Consider the following 19,935-nt stretch of genomic DNA (forward strand, 5'->3'; position numbering starts at 1 on the left):
CACACACACACACACACACACACACACATACACACACTCCATATTCACTTTTTACCTCTTTATAACAACATGTCACTCTTGAAAAGTGTCCTGTAGCCATGGCAACTAGAGCAGACCAGTATATGGATGAAGTCTTTGGTCCTGGTTAATTGTTAGGGATTGGTTCCAATGCTGTCTCCCAGATGCTGAGAGTCTCTGCCCCCAACTGGATTTAATTGGTAATAAAGAACTGCCATACAGTCAGGTAGACTGAGGCGGGACCTGGGAATTTGCAGGGGCAGAAACTGAGAGAGAAGAAGGAGTGGGGAGAGAAAGGATTGCCATGTCTCAGAGGGAGATGGGTCAGATTTAGAGCTGCAGAAGAAAATTCATCCAAGAGGTAGGTGGAAAGGAAAACTGGCCCTATGGAAGGGGCTGCCCAGAGGTAATAGGGCAGCAAAGATAAAACAGATTTAGAAGGTGTTGACTAGGAGTACTGGAGGGAAATGTATGCTAGCTGGATTAGAACTCCTTCAATTATGCCCAGCCTTTGAGCTAGTCAAGGCATATTTAAAATTAACTATCGCTGAAGGAAGGACCAACCAGAAACAGCCCCACCTTGGGATCCATCCTGCCTGCCAACACTGTTGCCGTGGTCAAGAGGTGCTTGCTGACAGGAACCAAGTGTGGCAGTTCCTGGGGAGGTCTGGCCAGCAACTGACCAATGCAGATGGGGATGCTTGGAGCCAACCATCAGACTGAACTCAGGTAACCTGGTGGAGGAGCTGGCAGAAGGACTGGAGGAGCTGAGGGGGATTGCAACCCCACTGAAAGAACAACATAGGCCGGCCTGACCACCCAGTTCTCCCAAAGTCTAGACCATCAACAAAGGAGTATATCTGGAGGGATCCATGGCTCCAGATACATATGTAGCAGAGGATGGCCCTGCCTGACAGTAAGAGGGAGGTCCTTGGTCCTGGGGAGGTTTGATGTCCCAGAGTAAGGGGATGCTAGATCAGTGGGGGTGGGAGAGTGTGGGTGAGTGGGGGGCACTCTCATATAGGCAAAGGGGAGCAGGGATGGTGGGTTGGTGGAGGGGTTAACCGGGAAGTGGGATATCATTTGAGATGTAAACAAATAGAATGATTAATTTAAAAAAAAATGAAAAAAAAGGGGAGATGATGTGGACTCCCAAAGTCTGTGCCCAGGTCAGCAATTCATGTTCACTAAGGAATTCGTCCCCCCTCTCCCTCTCTCTCATATGTGCACATGTGTGGGCATGGGTGTGGGTATGTGTTTCATCTGGTGTTCATTTAAGTTCATATAAAATAACATTTCCCTTAAAAAAATTAACTGTCATGCATGCTTATATGAGTGTGTGTGTGTGTGTGGGGGGAGGTGTCTTTCATTTGAGAACTGAGATAGCTCTTAGGCGCGCACACACACCAGTCAGGAGCACAGAGAGGTTTAACAAACTACTGCTACGTTAATGGAGCTACTTACTGACTTGCCCTAGAGTTAGGAATCCCTGCCCTCAATATTAACACCCCCCTAGCTCTGAGTGCAAGTCATCTTGGGAGATGCTAGGCTATATAGGAAGTAGAAAGTTATTACAGGGCTGGTGAGATGGCTCAGTGCATAAGAGCACCCAACTGCTCTTCCGAAGGTCCGGAGTTCAAATCCCAGCAACCACATGGTGGCTCACAACCACCCGTAACAAGATCTGACTCCCTCTTCTGGAGTGTCTGAAGATAGCTACAATGTACTTACATATAATAAATAAATAAATCTTAAACAAAAAAAAAAGAAAGTTATTACAACAGGACTCCATGAGGCTCCCTAACCATGGGGTAAGCCCTTATGGTGATGCATCTGCCTGGGTGTCACCGAGATTCTGCTAGTAAACCTTTGCGCTCTGTAAGAAAATTTAGTAAGTCTGGTCACCAAGTTGAACTTTGGTGAAATCACACTTTGGTCTGTCTTCAGTGCCCATCTGGGGTTACTGGATATTAACTTGTATCCCCTCCAGGAAAAGTTAACACCCCTATCATTCACACACACACACACACACACACACACACACACACACACACACACAAAGTAATAATGAAAATCAAGGGGGAAAAAATGAAGACATTTTAGAACTCTTGCTGGCCAAGAATTTGCTGTGTTTACCAAGTTAACCTTGAACTCACAGAAATCCACCTGCCTCTGCCTCATGGGTGCTGGCATTAAAGATGTATGTTACCATGCCTGACAAGTTAAAAAAAATTTTTTTCCATTTAAATCATCCCTCAGGACTTCAGGAAATACTGTGTACCAGGTAGTTTTTCCTTTGTATTCTTAATATGATCAGTTATTTTCAAATGTGTGTGTGCCAATGGCCAGGCACATAAAAGGGCAAAAAAGAATATAAAAACAAGGTATCAAGTGTCAACTTGACACAGCCTGGAGTCCCAGAGAAGGGAGTCTTAACTGAGAGACTGTCCAGATCCGATTCGGGGGACAGCGGCATTGTCTTGATTGTTAATTGGCATAGGAGGGTCCAGCAACCTTTCCCTGGTCCTGGACTGCACAAGGAAACATGAACCAAAGAGTGACCCCATAAGCAGCTTTCCTCCAAGGTTCTGCTTCAAGTTCCTGTCCTGGCTTCCCTTTAACAATGAATGAACTGTTACTTGGAACTGTGAGTCAAATAAATCCTTTCCTCCCCTAAGATGCTTTTGGGCATGGTATTTATCACAGGAACAGATAGAAAGAGAAGGCATGGTAACTAGAAATACACATGATAGCTGAGTGTATTCACACCTGCAGTGTGAATACATAATGAATCATATAATGATGCTGCATCTGCCCATGTTGGAATGCTGTTCTTTTGTCTATACTGAACTACTATTACCTTATGTCTGTGGCAGCCACATCACTCAGGTGACTCAAGTAAGTCACGGTACCGGTCGCCCCAAAGTCTTTCAAATAGTCCCCAATTCAACATTAGAAACCATGCTACCAAGAAAACAGAGCTAAACAATTAATGAAATGTTTTCTTTTTCAGAAAAAAAGTTAGTAGAGGGTAGATGGTTAAATGCTTGATTTTCAAATTTCTTCTATGCTTGAAGGAAACTGAAAGTCAACAAAACGATGATTATGCAGAACAAACATCACAGGGAAATAAATTTAAGATCCAGATCAGGCACATAAATGCCACACTGAGAATACTCTGTGATATGAATGGGGCAAACTTTATAATATTCTTATATAATCTGAATATGATTAATGCAATTTGGCAGAGGGAATGCCACCGAGAATTGTGCTTCCTGGTAACAAGTAATGCATACATACTGCTCATTACTGCTTCTACTAGCAATACACAGGCTTGGAAATGGCAGTTTAGCCACAGGAAATGGTGTAATTAATGGGAAACACACACACGGCCATAAATACCCTAAAACTGCAGGACAGTACTTGTTTTCAGTTATTCTGGGCACCCAATGAGACACCAAACAGAGCTTTACATTTTATATTGTACACAAAGTTTATCTTCCTCTTAAGGATTCTGCTTATAATTGTAGAGACAGCCAAGAAGCAGTGGGGCGCTGGCTGTGCTGTGTGGTCCAGATAACCCACTGCCACTGCCCAGAACTCTTCTACGCAGGGTGCTTTTAATCAAATATATGATGCTATAATAGCTTATATAAGTGTAAGAATGAGGAGCTTCTGGAAAGCTCATCATTAAAACAATTCTGGATGGATATAGCATAGTTATACCGACAGAGAAACTGGAAGTAGGCTTTTTGTTTAATTGTTGCCAAGGGTTACTTAACCTATTCCACTTACACTCTCAGACTTGAATGGAATGCTTTCTTCCAGTCCCTTGTACCTCAACAATGCAGGACTCGAATTCCATTTAATCAGAGAGATATCAAGTCATCTCAGGGGGAGAGGCACAATAAAGGACCCAGTGAAACACACTTAAGAGAAAAATAAAACGTACATATGAACAGCCTTCAGGTGATCACAGTATGTGATGGAAAGAAAAGCATGTAATGACCAGTTTGGTAGAACACACTCCCACAGCAAACATGTATGTAAAATACAGACAAAATACCCATACACATAAAGGAAAACAAAATAAATCTTCTTATAAGTAAATTTAAAGATGTCCGTAATTACACTAAAGAAAAGTACAGGGGCTGGAGAGATGGCTCAGCGGATAAGAGCATTCACTGACTGCTCTCCTGAAGGTCCTGAGTTCAAATCCCAGCAACCTCACAACCACCCGTCATGCGTTCTGACACCCTCTTCTGGTGTGTCTGAAGAAAGCTACAGTGTACTTAGAGATAATAATAAATAAATCTTTTTTTTTTAAAAATAAGGCAAGTACAAGTATTTAATAAAATAGAAACGAAGAATCCAGACAAAGTTAACTCAAGAACAGAGCTGCAGGGGCAAAGTTCTTGAGTGAGCACATGCTTGTCCTGGGCCTCTCCTTCCTGAGGTGGAGGGAAGACAAGCCTGCTTGCTGCCAAGCATCTCTTCTGCCATCACCCCAGTCAACCACAGATACTATCAGGACAATGACACTGTGCCTGCTTATCCTGCTTACAACTGTGACACAAAGATCCAAAATCCACAGATCATCTTACCCACTCCATGTCTACATATCCTTTAGCCCAACGCCTCTGTACCCACTCCATGTCTATATATACATCTATATACACATCTACATATCCTTCAATCCAACGCCTCTGAAAGCTCCCTGCTGTGCCTTCTGGAGGGCTCAGCACGATCACTGGGACCCAGCCCTCTGAAGCTCTCCTCCAAGGGACTCTCCACCTTGTCTGCCTTCAGCGAGTCCACAACTTAGGATGTCGCTTCCACAGCCACTTCCTAAGCATGCTAGTGCTTCTGTCTCAAAGCTCTCCTATCTTCCTTCTCTCATGCATTTTAAGATTGTCTTTATCACTGGCCTTGAGCAATATGATTATATGCTTTGATGTCAATATGATTATATGCTTTGATGTCAATGTGATTGATTATATGCTTTGATGTAGTTTTATCCATGTTGCTTCTGCTGGGATTCCTAGATTTGCAGGATAGAGAGATCAGATCAGGCTCGAAAAGTTTTCTTCCATTATTTCTTTAAAACATTTTTTTCTATCACCACACTTTATCTATACTTTATCTTGCCCATCTTTTGCTAAGATTTCAACCACTTGTTTGACATTTTAAATGGTCTCACCCAGTCCATGGGCAAACACCAATCCCTGACACTGTTAATGATCCTCTGTTGTGCTTGCAGACAGGAGTCTAGCATGGCTGTCCTCTGAGAGGCTCTACCAGCAGTTGACTCAGACAGATGCAGACACCCACAGCCAAACAGTGGCTGGAGCTTAGGGAATATTATGGAAGAGTTGGGGAAGTCTTGGGGGCCGGAAAGGGATAGGAACTCCACAGGAAGACCAACAGTCAACTAACCTGGACCCTTGGGGCTCTCAGAGAGTGAACCACCAACCAAAGAACAAACACAGGCTGGACCTAGGCCTCCCCTTACTATGTAACAGATGTGCAGCTTGGTCTTCATGTGGGTCCTGAACAATCAGACTGTGGGCTATCCCAAAAGCTGTTGCCTGTCTGTGGGATATGTTCATCTAGCTAGGCTGCCTTGTCTGGCCTCAGTGGGAAAAGATGCGCCTAGCCTCCCAAAGACTTCATATGCTATGGTGGAGGGATACCCAGGGAGCCCCCACCCACTTAGGAGAAGGGGAGGGGGGAAGGGCTGTGGGAGGGGGTGACCAGGAGGGAGCAGTGAGCAAGATGGAATGGGAATAAGTAAAAAATAAAGAAATAAGTAAAAAATAAAATGGTTTCACTGAGCCCAGTACTAGATATTTTAAAAATCTAAGTTAAAAAATTAAAAATTAGATACTAATTAAACTTTTCAACTCTAGGAGTTTAATGATAATCTTTCAATGCATTCTATATTTCTCTTAACACAGTCAAGCTTCCTTCCGTCTTCTTAAATACATATGGGTATACTTACCGAAGATCCTTCCATCCCGGCTGTCACAGGAACAAGCCATGTACGGGCTTTTTTTCCCCTGCCTTCTCTTTTAGAGTGTTTCTACTTTGTTTTGTCCAGCCTTTGGAAATTTTTTCAGACAAAACACCTCTCATAGATCTAGAATTTTCTTTCTCTGGGGCTTCTTCCTCTTTAGTACTGTACCTAAGTATTCTTTTTGCTGGCCTCTCTGATTTTCCTTTAAAGATTTTTTTTTTTTTTTGACATTTATTTTGTGTGTGTGAACAACTGTGAACATCAGAGGACAACTTACAGGAGTTATCAGCACGTGGGTTCCTGGGATTAAACTCAGGTTGTCCAGCATGACAGCAAGTGCCCTTGCTCACTGAGCCAGCTCGCTAGCCTAAGAATGCACCAGTTTATAACTACCCTGTTGTTTTGAGATGGTTTCATGGAATCCATGTTGACCAAGAGCTCAGTGAGACAGAGGACAACCTTGAACTCCTAGTCCTTCTGTTCACCTCCGGTGGTTGGGATTATAGGGCTGTGTACCACTATTCTGGCTTAGGGAACACTGGGGATGAAAGCCAGGGCATCTGGCATGATGGGTGGGCATCCCACCAAATGGGCTACATTGCTAGCTCTAAATTCATAATCTGTTGTTATTAAATATTTCATAAATAAATCCTAACAGCAGGTTCGGTACTCGCCTCAATGCTCTATGTTCCTGAATGAAAGACACACTCTCAGCCTTTACATCTGAAATACGAATAGCTGGGCCACTGCCTATTAATCCTGAGTTATTACTTACTAATTCTATGTCCTTTCTAGGCTGCTCTGGATCCAGCAGCAACCTAACTCCCCCAGCTCCTTCACATGGCGGCCACGCCTCTCTGTCCTGCACTCTTCTCAGGCATGGTGTCTCTCCTCTCCTTCACGACCTCCTGGATTCCCGATCTCCTCCTTCCTTCCTTCCTCTTCTCCCGGCCCAAACCCGGGGATCCTAAAGTCCCGACACCTCTGTCTCCCTGCCCAGCCATTGGCTGCTAGCATCTTTATTTACCAATCTGAATCAACTGGGGGCAGGCTCCCAAAAGCCATGTGCAGGCATTCCCCTGCAAACAGTTTTGGGGAGAACATAGTTATCACTAGAACACAAACAGCTACAGTAACCAAGTCTTCATCTTAGGAAAATGACACTTCTCTGACTTCGCACTGCTCCTCTTCATGGAGTCAGCCGTCACCAGGACCACTGAGGCGCCCAGTCACTCACTGTCTGAGATCCACGTCTCATGCGCTTTTCTGTTGCTTTGTTGTAGTGAAAACCAGTCCCTGAATCTCCCCATCAGGCTCCACTAGTTACTTTCTGCTGCTGTGATAAAATACCACAACCAAGGCAACTAACTCGCAGAAGGAAGGACTGGTCTGGTTTACGGCTCCAGAGGGGAGACCACATATCTATACAGCAAGAATGAAGCAGAGGGCGAACTACAAGTGGAACAGACCCTAAACTCTCAAAGCTCGTCCTCACTGACACACTTCTTCCACCAAGGCTCTCCACAACCTCTCCAAGGCTCCACTACCCAAGTGCTAAAATGGCGGGGCCTATGGGCAGGGCGGGGCCCCCCAATCAAGCGTCCACACTGCCTCCCTGGCACTCATAGTCTCACAGCAATATCATAGTGCAAAACACAGTTAGTCCAACTTCAGAAACACCCAGAGGGGCTGGTGAGATGGCTCAATGGGTAAGAGCACCCGACTGCTCTTCCAAAGGTCCAGAGTTCAAATCCCAGCAACCACATGGTGGCTCATAACCATCCGTAACAAGATCTGGTGCCCTCTTCTGGAGTGTCTGAAGACAGCTACAGTGTACTTACATAGAATAAATAAATAAATCTTTAAAAAAAAAAAAAGAACAAAAAGAAAAACAAACAAAAAACAACAACCCAAAAACCCAAAAACAACAAAACCACACACACACACACACACACACAAAACCCAAAACAGAAACACCCAGAGTCTTTCACAGTTTCAACGATTTTAAATCTCTTCCAAGACTCAAGAAAATTTCTTAATTGTAACCCTCTGCAAAAGTCAAAAAAACAACAAAAGCAAATTACAGACTTGCAATATTTAACAGCACAGAGTATAGATGACCACACCAAAAGGCAGGATTAAGGCCCATGACTTTTAAGCCAGTAAGCAGCAGCCCTCCATGGCCTCTGCATCAGCTCCTGCCTCCAGGCTCCTGCCCCGTTTCGACTTCCTGCCTTGGGTTGGTTTCCTTAATAGACTTGTAATATGTAAGCTAAAAAAAACACTTTCCTCCCAAATTGCTTTTGGTCATGGTGTTTCATCACAGCAATAGAAGCCCTAAGTAAGACAACCATCTACTTGCTACATTCTTGGTTACATTCTGCCTACAATTTTACAAAATCATATCTGTGACAATCTGAATTACAAGCATTTGGCTTTGCAATCATGGCCTCTCCCAGTCTTCCCTCTTATGGGGCTGAAGAGCTGGACCAGCGGCTAAGGGCACTGGTTCCTGTGAAAGACTTCCAGTATTCACATGAAGGCTCACCACCTCCTCAGGCACCTAGCACACAAATGGGCGTACAGACACAGATGCATAAAATAATAAAAATAAATCTTAAAAATTAAGAAAAAGGATGAAAATTAGGACGTTACTAACTTTTCTTATTTACCTAAGGATTTCTTCTCTTGTTCTTTTTTTTTTTTTTTTAAAGCTTTATTTATTTATTGTATGTAATTACACTGCAGCTGTCTTCAGACACTCCAGTAGAGGGTGTCAGATCTTGTTACAGATGGTTATGAGCCACCATGTGGTTGCTGGGATTTGAATTCAGGACCTTTGGAAGAGCAGTCGGGTGCTCTTACCCACTGAGCCATCTCACCAGCCCTCTTCTCTTGTTCTTGACGCAGCTTATATTCCATGGTCCTGTTTTATCTCACTCTCAACATAACCCTTTATTTTCGGCATAGATTTTCTTTGGTCCTATTTTCCTAGAGAAACACACACACACACACAGTGTACATATGCATAAAAGTACATGTCTGCTCTTGCTGAACTAGACATGTCCAATAGAACAAGGCGGTGATCATATTACTATGCAGACTCATCTCACATCAAATTAATAATCAACCATTTAAAGTAGGCCTTCAATGCTGAAGCAATCCAACCACCAACTTCTAATCAACATGTTCTGCAGTTTCCTAGAAAGCATCTTAAGTTATTATTTCTCTAATCCCTTATCTCATTCATCAAGAATAATTTTGTTTCTGATTTTCTGAGACACAAGGCAAAATAAGCCCCATGAGCTACCACCACCTAGCACCTGCATCTATTTGGTAAACATCCTCTTGTCTTCTGTTACTAGTAAGTATTAGTTGTCAAGGCTACAAAGGCCAATTAGTCTATTTTGTGAATAATGAATCTCCATCACACTAATACTACAGCACGGTTACGTCAATTCCACTCTCTCCTTCCAGCATCCATCTCCCTCTTCCTCATGTATCTACAGGCCCCTGTATCACTAAATTATGCTTTAAGTCCTTTTACTTAAAAGAAGAAAATTCTTAGTGGCTACATTCCCTCTAGCTCTTGTTCAAGTTCTCTTTTCCCTTTATGGTATGACTTCTAAAAGCAATGCCTACACTCACTAATGTTTCTTTCCCGTATCATTCTTACCTAACCATAGTACTCCAGTGGGACCATTCTTTCAAATGCCACTGAAGAGCTTCACGTTCTAACTCCAAGGCTCCATTCTGTCCTCACTTGTGGGTCCACTCCTCTTTCCCCAACTCCTGAATACTGGAATGGTCCAGGCTGGAGCCTCTTTTCAATCTCCACCACTCTCCACAGATATCTAACCTAGCCCAGAGACTTCAAATCCCACTGCAGCGGACAGTTCCTATACATATCTCTGAACTTCATATTTATGAACCTAACTGACAGTTTCATCTGTCTTCATGAATATCTAACAGGGATTTCAAACCCCCAATCTTTATACCATTTTTCTTAAATGCCTTTCATTCCTTTGTGTGTGTGTGTGGGGGGGGGGAACACTGGGTGACTGTAAGTGCACCTGTGTGTTTGTGCGTGTGTGTGTGCCAGAGAGTTTGGGGGGGGGAGTTGGTTGTGGGGGAAGCATGAGGTATATATAACCTTGGCCATCTCTGGAACACAGCTTCTTTGTGCTCACAGAAAACACTTGCCAGAAGATTTCACCTCAGTGACGCTGGTCTCTTCTTAATCACCACTAATGTCTTAGCTCCAACTAACCAGCATCAATTGTCCCAGTAGTCTGTTCTATCTTTCATTCTAAAGCCAGAGCCACATGGCAGAAGCTGCCGGGTTCTGCTGCTTGCAGGAGCTGGAACATGGCCCCTTTCACTAGCTTTCTGTCTTCCAACTCTTAAGCTTGGCTGTCTTGGACCTTGCTCTGCAGACGGACCTTGAACTTAAGAGATTTGCATGCCTATCTCCTAGCAAAAAAAAAGGTGTGTGCCACCTCGCCTGGATTTAAGCTTTTCTTTACCTAGAACATAGTAGTCCCAGCGTGGCCTTGAACTCAGATCTGCTTGTTTTATCTCCTGGGATTAAAAGTGTGTACCACCAAGCCTGGATCTAAATTTAGCTGGATAGGATCTTGCCCCAAAGTCCCACCTTAATCTGCTATCTCCTAGGACACAGGATTCAACTCCATTAATACTCAAACCATATATTTTATATTTTTCCTTTCTAAGCTTGCTACACTTGTTCTTCATGAGACTTATCCAGAGAACAAAGTCTTTGCTGGGCCTTTTAAGACTTGCTTTGTCAATGCAATTAATACAAATCTCTTCACCTTAGCCTCAGGCAGACTCTTCAGACGAGGGCAAAAAGTAGCCACATTCTTCACCAAAATACCACAAGAGCAGCCTCTATGTCACATACTGAAATTCTTCTCTGAAACCTCTTGGGCCAGGTCTGCACAGTTCAAATCACTCCCAGCAACAAAGTCTTCCATATTCCTTCTAGAATAGCCCATTAAGCCCCATTTAAAGCATTCCACTGCTTTCCAAATCCAAAGTCCCAAAATCCATTCTTCCAAACAAAAGCATGATCAGGCCTATCACAGCAATACCCCAGTCACCCATACCAACTTCTGTCTTAGGGTTTTTACGGCTGTGAACAGATACCATGACCACACCTTCCATGGGAGGCCAGCGGGACAGGTTACATAAACTGGAACACACAAGATCACACCAGACTGCACACCCTTCCTCCTTTACTGTTCTTTTTTATTTTATTTTCCTCCAAAGCACTGCCGTCCTCGTGGTTTCTCAGTCATCTCACTAGACACTGACTCTGGAAGCCTCTGGTCCCAGCTCACTTACGTATTGCTATCGCCTTAATAGCTCTCTGGCTTGCTTTCGGGTGCATAGGCTGGGCACTATTATCTCACTAACATGTTCTTCTATTTCCTTGCTGGTGAATGGAAAGGGGTGGAAAGGTAAGACACCCGTTTTAGAAAGATAACAGAGCTTCTATGCTAACAAATGAGAGCTGCATAGCTCCCAGTGAGCAAGCCACTGAAAGGGAGAACTTGCTGCATGTGGGTGCAGTTGAGACACCACCAGCATTATGAAAGTGTCTTAACTGCTCCCACTGAAAAGGAGAACTATTCCTAAAAGGAAGAACTCTGGGGGACAGTTATCTGTGCGTGCGGTGTGTGTGCTGGGGACCCCCAAACTCTAGTACTCACTCTCCAGCTCAAGGGAGAGATCTTAAATTCATTTTTTTAAATTGCTTCAACCAATGGAAAATACAAAATTAAATTTACTATACAGATATAGGAACTATGAAATACTCCCCAAAGCAACTTATTTTCTAAAGGGAATAGTAATAACGTAGACAGCCATGAATGATAGATGCATTCATGATAGTACACTAAAAACTAACATTCTGTAGCACAGAAGCAAAAATAATAAACTTAGAAAATAACAGTAAAATACTACTGAAAAAAAGAAGTTTAAAAGTATTTGTTCTTTTGAACAAAAATTATTTTTTGGACTGTTTTGGACTGAGTTTTTATACTAGAACCCCACAGACCAGACCAGACCAAAATTGAGTTGTCTTAATTAAAAACACCATGACCAAAAAAGCAACTTGGAGAGGAAAAGATTCACTTCAGCCTATAACCTTTAGGTCACATTCCATCACTGAGGGAAGTCAGGGCAGGAACTAAGAAACCTGGAAGCAAGAACTGAAGCAGAAGCCTGAAGGAAATATGCTTACTGGCTTGCTGCTTTTTTTTTTTTTTTTTTTTACTGGCTTGCTTCTTATGGGCTTGCTCAGCCTGCTTTCTTATAGCACCCAGGACTACCAGTCCAAGGGTGGCACTGTCCACAGTGGGTTGGATCTTCTCACATCAATCATCAACCAAAAAAGATGAGCCACAGGGGCTGGAGAGATGGTACAGCAGTTAGAATATATTCTTGCAGTTCATGCAGAAGACCGGAGTTTGAATCCCTACACCTACTACACATCAGTTTCTGTCTGTCTGTCTGTCTGTCTCTCTTTCTCTCTCTGTCTCTCTCTCTGTCTCTCTCTCTCTCTGTCTCTCTCTCTATCTCTCTGTCTCTGTCTCTGTCTCTGTCTCTGTCTCTGTCTCTCTCTCTCTCTCTCTCTCACACACACACACACACACACACAGAGGCATTTTCTCTAAAAGGATTCTTTCTTTCCAGATGACCCCAGCTTGAATTAAGTTGACATAAAACCTAGCCAGCCTCACTCATGCTAAGGTCAAATGAAAACTTTAAGGAAGTAGATAAATCACAAAACAGACCAGTCTTTCCTGAACAGGAGATTTCTAGTAAGTCAGTATCATAAGGAAGTCTCCTCTGCTTTACCACTTTAAAAAAATGTGGCCAGGAACAATCTGTGGTTAACAGCCAGGTTTTCTCTGTTCTGTGCTCTTTGTTTATACCCCTGAGACCCAGTGTTATGGTGGGTGTGTTCATCCTGCGGTGTAGAATGGAGAGTATCTCACTCACCAATCAAATAAAAAGTTAGTAAGGCTATGGTTGTGTGTGTGTGTGTGTGTGTGTGTGTGTGTGGTGTGCACATCTGTGTTTGCAGGTGCATGGGTAGCCAGAGAAGTGCACTGGTTGTCTTCCTCTATCACTTTCCACCTTCTTTTTAAAGATAGTCTTCCACGGAATGTGAAGCTCACTGGAGCTCCAGGGATCCTCCTGTCTCGGATGCCAGGCTCAGCTTTTACATGGGTGTTTAGGGATTTGAACTCGGGTTCACTTGCGATCACGGCAAGCACTCCCACCTACTGAACCATCTCCTCAACTTCTTAATTGTTGCTTTCTGGTGACTCTTAACATAGCCAACTTTTAAAGGAGCACCTAAAGAATTTCCATATTTGAAAGCCGGGCATGGTGGCGCACGCTTTTAATCCTAGCACTCGGGAGGCAGAGGCAGGTGGATTTCTGAGTTTGAGGCCAGCCTGGTCTACAAAGTGAGTTCCAGGTCAGCCAGGGCTATACAGAGAAATCCTGTCTCGAAAAACCAAAAAAAAAAAAAAAAAAAAAAAAAAAAAAAAAAAAAAAAAAACCAAAACAAAACAAACCAACAAACACCTCCCCCCCAAAAAAAACAACAACAAAAAAGAATCCAAATAAAATCTGTAACTCAGTTTAAAGGCAAACAGAAAGCCCCCAAACAAAAAATTCCCCATTCAGTGTGCTATAGGAATTGTTCTGGAATAAGCACCCCACACCAATGAATAGAGAGAAATGAGGGCCTCTGGTGGGCAGAAGCCAGGACAGCCCCTGAAATGCTTCAAACCCAGGTCGTTTGTATTCTTGGGTTTTTATCCAAAACCACAAGGTGGGGTGGGCAAGCAAGCTAGGTGTTACAGAAGCCATCCAGGCAGTCAGCGGGTTGTTTCAGTGACCCATTGTCTCAGCAATTTCTCCAGGTCATAGTGTTTCAGGTGGCAAGTGAAGTCATGCTTGAAAAAACAGACAGATGGGACAAGCAGTAGTGCTTCAAGTCACTAAATACATGAGCATCTAATAATTGGTCTCTTCTACCTTATCCTACACCAAGTGCTTGTTAGAATTTTCTGCAAGCTCTTTCTGGAAGAAAAGAGTTCCACCAGTCGACATACCCTTCCTCTACTACACACCTCTTCCCACTAGCAGAGTCTTCACACCGAAGTTACACCAGAGTCCTTCCTTTTAGAACTATACACACTAAGCCTACAGAGCTCTTACCTGATCTTCATGCAGTCTATCTGCCTCAGGTTTTTGTTGTTGTTGTTTGTTTTGTTTTTTGAAGCTTCATATCTTAAGTTTCATGACTTTTACACCCATTATCATGGTTGTCACCCAACTCTAATGCCATCCCAGTTTGCCAAATGACCTCCTTAAAAAAAAAAAAAAAAAGAGCATGCTGGGCAGTGGTGAGTGAGTTCCAGGAAAGCCAGGGCTATACAGAGAAACCCTGTCTCCAAAACCAAAAACAAAACAAAACAACAAAAATGAGTGCACAGGACTGAATGCTAGTGTGCTAGTGTAGAACATATCAAAGTACCTTTCATTTTCTTTGGATGCTACTCTTCAGTGCTTAGAACTCTCTAGCCTCCCTTTCTGAGCACCTGTACTCAAGTTGATCATGAAAGTATTCAGTCATCAGTTTTGTTGTCTCTTCCACATGGGTTCCTGTACCATCAGGAAGAGGGGGAATACAGCTGGATTTTGTTCTTTCCACAACAGTAGTTAGAGGACTGTGTTGCACCAGATGATCACAGCTCCATATCAACCTACGTTCCACTCTTACTTTGCTGGTAATGTTTGTGTTCACCCAGATTCCTATGTTGAAATCCTACTCCCAGCTAAGCGACTGAACTAAGTAAGAGGTGGCCGACTGGGGAGGAAACTGATTTTGAAGGCAAGGGCTGGACAGATAGGGTTACTGCCCTTATAAGAGAGACCCTAGAGAGATCCCTGGCCACTTCCCTTGTGACATTACAAAGAAATGAGCATTGTATGAACGATGCTCACCAGATAAGCATTCTTCTTGGCCCTTCATCTTGGACTTCCCGGTTTGGGAAGTTATAAATAAATGTCCTTCGCTTTATAAGCTTATGGCTGTTTGTCAATAGACCTGTAGACTAAGACAATGTCCCAAAACTACCCAAAGAATCTATTCTATCAAAACTCATAAAAGGCTGAACAGAAACAAAGCAGATTCCGACCATTATCCGACCTCATACCTAAGAAGTCTAAATCGTGCACCGCAGCGTCCTGGGGGTTTATTTATCCTCTGGAGGGATAATTCAACATCTTGACTCTTTCCACTTTGGCCTTTTCCTCATCTCACAGAATCACACTGGCAATTGGCAAAGTGAAATGCCTGGAGTCCATAACTGAAAGAGAGCCTTCCAGCATCTGCGAACTTTATCTGAGCGTAATAAATCACAACTGAAAAGTCACCTAGGCGAAGCTCTCGCTTTACCTGGGGTTCTACCTTCCAGAAACCCAAGCGTCAGACCTGAGTTTCCCAACAGTCATCCAGGGCTGGAGTCACCACGCCAGCTCATTACCCTCTTACATCTGGTCATCACCGGTCTCTTCTGATCTTTCACCCTCAGCACCCCAAATCTTTTTGAAATCTAAGCATGAGTCACTTTTGCCAGGTGTCAAAGACATTCATAGCAAGTGCACTGGATCGCTCTGATGTCCACAGTATAGAAAGCCTTCTACATCTGACGATCGTGGCATAAAGGGCGTAACACAAAACATCAATACTTGGAAAGCATCCTCCGTATTTGTCGCTTTGGGGACAGAGGGTTCCCGTGTAAGGAATGGGATGCCAACTACACTGAGTCACCTCACACAACCCCTAGACCAAGCCCAAGGAGGCACTGGCAGGCCCGGATCCTGGCAGGCACCAACTCCCAGAGAAGGGACACGCCCGCAGGCGTCCCGGACCCCTTACCTCTCTTGTCCAGCAGCCACATGAACGCGAAGCAGGGCAGGAAGCCTATGGGCCCCCAGAGGACCAGGAGCGCGATGTCCCATCCGGAGAAGCCATAGGCCTGGCGCGCCGAGTTCTGGATGGGGCCCCAGGTGTTCCAGACCAGGCCCTGGGCGAACGCGAGGAGCGAGAAGAGCAGCAGCACCAGCCAGCGGCGCCCGTACACCCTCCCGGGGCCCGGGCCCGCCGCGGGCAGCACGGCCGCCGCCTCCCGGCCCCTGCGCGCAGCCCCCGACGCAGGCCCGAGCCCCGGCCCCAGCAGCGGCTGCCGCTCCTCCTCCTCGCTGCTCCAACCCGAGCCCATGGCGACGCCGCCCGCCGGCCCTGCCCGACGCGGCCCGGTGGCCGCAGACCAGCCGGGAGCTGACTGGGCGGGTGGAGCGGGAGCCGGAGCCGCTCTAGTCCTTGGCCTCCCGGGCGCGTCTGCTGCGCCTGCGCCGCCCGAGCCCGAGGGGAGGAGGCGAGGCGGGGTCCACCCTGCTCGCCGGGAACCCGGGAATGCCCCGGGGGAGAGAAGCCAGGGACCCTACGAGTGGAAAGGGTGGAAGATCGCGGCGGGCTGGGAGGCTGGAGCGAAGGAGGCTGAGTCAGTCACTCGCGGGTTGCTTGGAGGAAGTGCCCAAGTTTACATCACGTGCCTAATAAACAACTCGCTGACCTCAGGTCACTTATCCCAATGCTTGGTTCTATATTAGACTTGCTTTTGTTTTTAATTGGGGTTCTAACTGCAGAAATTATCGAGGGCAGGATACTGAAGTTTAGGAAGGTCTCAGGGTATTTGTATTATGAAGACCATTTGGTTTTGTATGTCTTACGCGTCCAGTGAGATTATAAACTAGCCAATTTTACTTAATATAGTTTTTCTACCCATCTTGTTTGTCATGCAAACGGGTAAATAACATGGATTGTGTTATAATTGAAAGACAGTGACCTAGATCTCTCTCTTGTTATGATGTTAACCAGACTAAATAAACGGCAAAAGATGGAGACTGTGCACCTCTTGACAAGATAGACATTTATTTGTTCAAACGCACAAATCCAGAACCCTGACAGCTGTGTCCTCGAAAACTACAGTCTTTCAATTTGACATATCTGGCTCAGCAAATGAGTCACAGGGAACGCCTTCAAGGGACACTGCCTAAAAGGTTCATATTCCCAGGCAGTCACGAAAACCAGCTGGGATGACACTGATGCCAAGGGAACAACGAGGTGGAAGAGCAGACAAGTCAGCCGGGGGTCCCCTAAATCGCGAGTCCGACTGAGAGAAAGCCAAGGCGAAAATGGAGGATCCGACTAGAGAAGGAAAAGGACCAGCAGAGACGCTAAGGGTGGAAGAAAGGAGCCACGGCCCAGCCCACGTGCTCGGCGCCTTTCAGCATCCAAAGAGCAAAACAAACCGGCGTGGCCACGCCCAGCGCCGTCACGTGACCGCGGGAGCGCCGGTTCCGGCAGAGGCGGAGGATTCTTCCTGTGTGGCAGCCCCAGGTCCCGGTGAGCCCGCTCACCTGGCGCTCTCTCCATCCTCGGAGCGATAACCATGGCAGCAGGCTGCGAGGGCAGCGCTCCCCCGACCCTGGGCGAGAGAACGGTGGGGGAGGAAGGTAGGTGCGGGCCAGGGACTCCGAAGTGCCTTGGAGCGGTGCGGACGCGCGCGGTTCCATCCATCCCAAGTCATCCGCGGCGTATTAGGCCTGGAAGAAAATGACTTTTTAGAGCATGGGGCTTCTTAAGGTTGTGCCGATCTGATCTATCGGGACCAGTACCACTATAGAGTAAGAAGTTTCTCTGAGGACTCCAGGATCGCTGACCTCTGAGGGAATTCTGTGGTAATTCTCTTGTCTCTGCCTTTCATCTTCCATGATAAAGCGCTGGGATTCCAGGTGTACGCGACCATAAGTTTTTATGGAGGTCTCTGGGGAGTTCGTCAGACTTGTGCACCAGGGGTTTTTACTTGACAATCTATCTCCCCTATCCCAAATCATTCTCTTTTTTTTTTTTTTCTAAATCAATTTATCTGCCTGATAATGTGTCCTGTATCCTATTTTATGCCTCTCTTATCCACCAGTCAGCAGCAAAATTGACACTTCTTCACGTAAAATTCTTTAATAATTTGTATTGTACTTAGAACCTACACTAAAATCCCAAGCTCCAAACCGTGACCTACACAAATCTGTAATTTAGGGTCTGTTGTGTTTTATAAAAATAAAGAGAATATGTTTGGTGGATGTGTAGTCAGGTGTTGGGGAAGGGGCTGCCTCCACGGGTCCATGCTGAGGCATCCCTTCCCCTTGAGGGACCAGCCACACTAAGGTATGGTATAGAATAGAGTTTATTTAGGATATGGGAGGTGACTTGAGGGAGTAGAGACAGAAAGGCGCAGAGAGAGAGAATAGGAATGGAGGCCGGCCATGAACACGTGGAGGGGGGAGGGGAATGGAGAAAGGGTCAGGAGCAAGGGCAAGGGAGCAAGAGAAAGAGGAGGGGCAAGCAGGCCCATTTACACTGAGTCAGACATACCTGGCTGTTGCCAGGTAACTGTGGGCGGAGCCTTGACAGAATGCCCCCTGGGTCTCTTGATGTCTCTAAGCTTCTCTTCATACATTCTTAAACTTTTTTTTGTTTTGTTTTGTTTTGTTTCGTTTTTCAAGACGGGGTTTTTCTGTGTAGCCCTGGCTGTCCTGGAACTCACTCTGTAGACCAGGCTGGCCTCGAACTCAGAAATCTGCCTGCCTCTGCCTCCCAAATGCTGGGATTAAAGGCATGCACCACCACGCCCGGCAAACATTTTTAATTAGTCGTAAAATGTGGGTTTCTTACGGCATTTCATACGTTCTTGACTAGTCCATTTCCTTTCCATCATACTTGTACCCGTCTCCCAGGTTCCACATTTCTCTAACCCTTGCAGATTCTACTAGATGTTAAGCGCCTTGAGGAAATAACCTGTGGTGGTTTGAATAAAAATGGCCCCATAGGCTCATCTGTTTAAATGTTTGCTCCCCAGTTGGTAGAACTCTGGGAAGGATTAGAAAAATGGCCTTGCTGGAGGTGTGTCCCTAGGGGTAGGCTTTGAGGTTTCAAAAGCCCATGTCAATCTCAGCGCTCTCCACTGCCTGCTTGTTGACCAAAATGTAAGTTTTCAGCTATTGCTACAACTTCATGCTTGCCTGACTACTGCTATTCTCCCTTTCATGGTGGATCATGGATTCTGTCTTAGAGTTATCGTTTCTATGAAGAGACACCATGACCAAGGTAACTCTAATAAAGGAAAACATTTATGTGGGACTGGCTTACAGTTTCAAAGGTTCAGACCATTATTATCATGGCAGGAAGTATGGCAGCCTTTAGGTAGGCAGCTGGAGGAGCTGAGAGTTCTACAACTTGGTCCTGAAGACAGTCAGGAGGAGACTTTTCCACAGTGGGCAAAACTTTGAACCCTAGAAGATTTCAAAGCCTGCCTACACAGTCACACACTTCCTCCAGCAAGACCATATCAGGTAAGCTATTTATAAGTTGCCTAGGTAATAGCATCCTTACAAAACTAAGACCGGGGTTAGTACTAGGAAAAGGGTATTTCTGTGACAGACCTGACCATACTAGTTTTGGGGAAATGTAGAAGACTTTGGGACTTTGTGTGTCTAATTGTGGCGTTAGGGAAGTAATAAGACAGAACCGATACACATTTCATTTACCACTTTGTGTCCAGTAGCACATAACAGTATCGGGCATGTAATAAGTATGCTGAGTGACTGGTGGAATCACCATGCCTGACCTTAAGTTGTACTACAGAGCAATTGTGATAAAAACTGCATGGTACTGGTACAGCGACAGACATGTAGATCAATGGAATAGAATTGAAGATCCAGAAATGAATCCA

The 19,935-nt window shown here is 45.1% G+C and overlaps 2 protein-coding genes across 2 annotated transcripts in view; one reads left to right on the forward strand and one right to left on the reverse strand.

Annotated features, from left to right (window-relative positions):
* The window catches only part of Slc49a4 (solute carrier family 49 member 4), a 73,587-nt gene extending 56,922 nt beyond the window's left edge, over positions 1 to 16,665 (reverse strand). Inside the window, exon 1 of the mRNA XM_021209359.2 lies at positions 16,023 to 16,665. Within this exon, the coding sequence (XP_021065018.1) occupies positions 16,023 to 16,365 (343 nt within the window). The 5' untranslated portion in view covers positions 16,366 to 16,665. The remainder of the gene's footprint in view (positions 1 to 16,022) is intronic.
* Positions 16,666 to 17,494: 829 nt separating this feature from the next.
* The window catches only part of Hspbap1 (HSPB1 associated protein 1), a 54,594-nt gene continuing 52,153 nt past the window's right edge, over positions 17,495 to 19,935 (forward strand). Inside the window, exon 1 of the mRNA XM_021209624.1 lies at positions 17,495 to 17,662. Within this exon, the coding sequence (XP_021065283.1) occupies positions 17,599 to 17,662 (64 nt within the window). The 5' untranslated portion in view covers positions 17,495 to 17,598. The remainder of the gene's footprint in view (positions 17,663 to 19,935) is intronic.

The sequence above is a fragment of the Mus pahari genome, chromosome 12 (assembly GCF_900095145.1).
Source record: "Mus pahari chromosome 12, PAHARI_EIJ_v1.1, whole genome shotgun sequence".
Classification (NCBI taxonomy): Eukaryota; Metazoa; Chordata; class Mammalia; order Rodentia; family Muridae; genus Mus; species Mus pahari.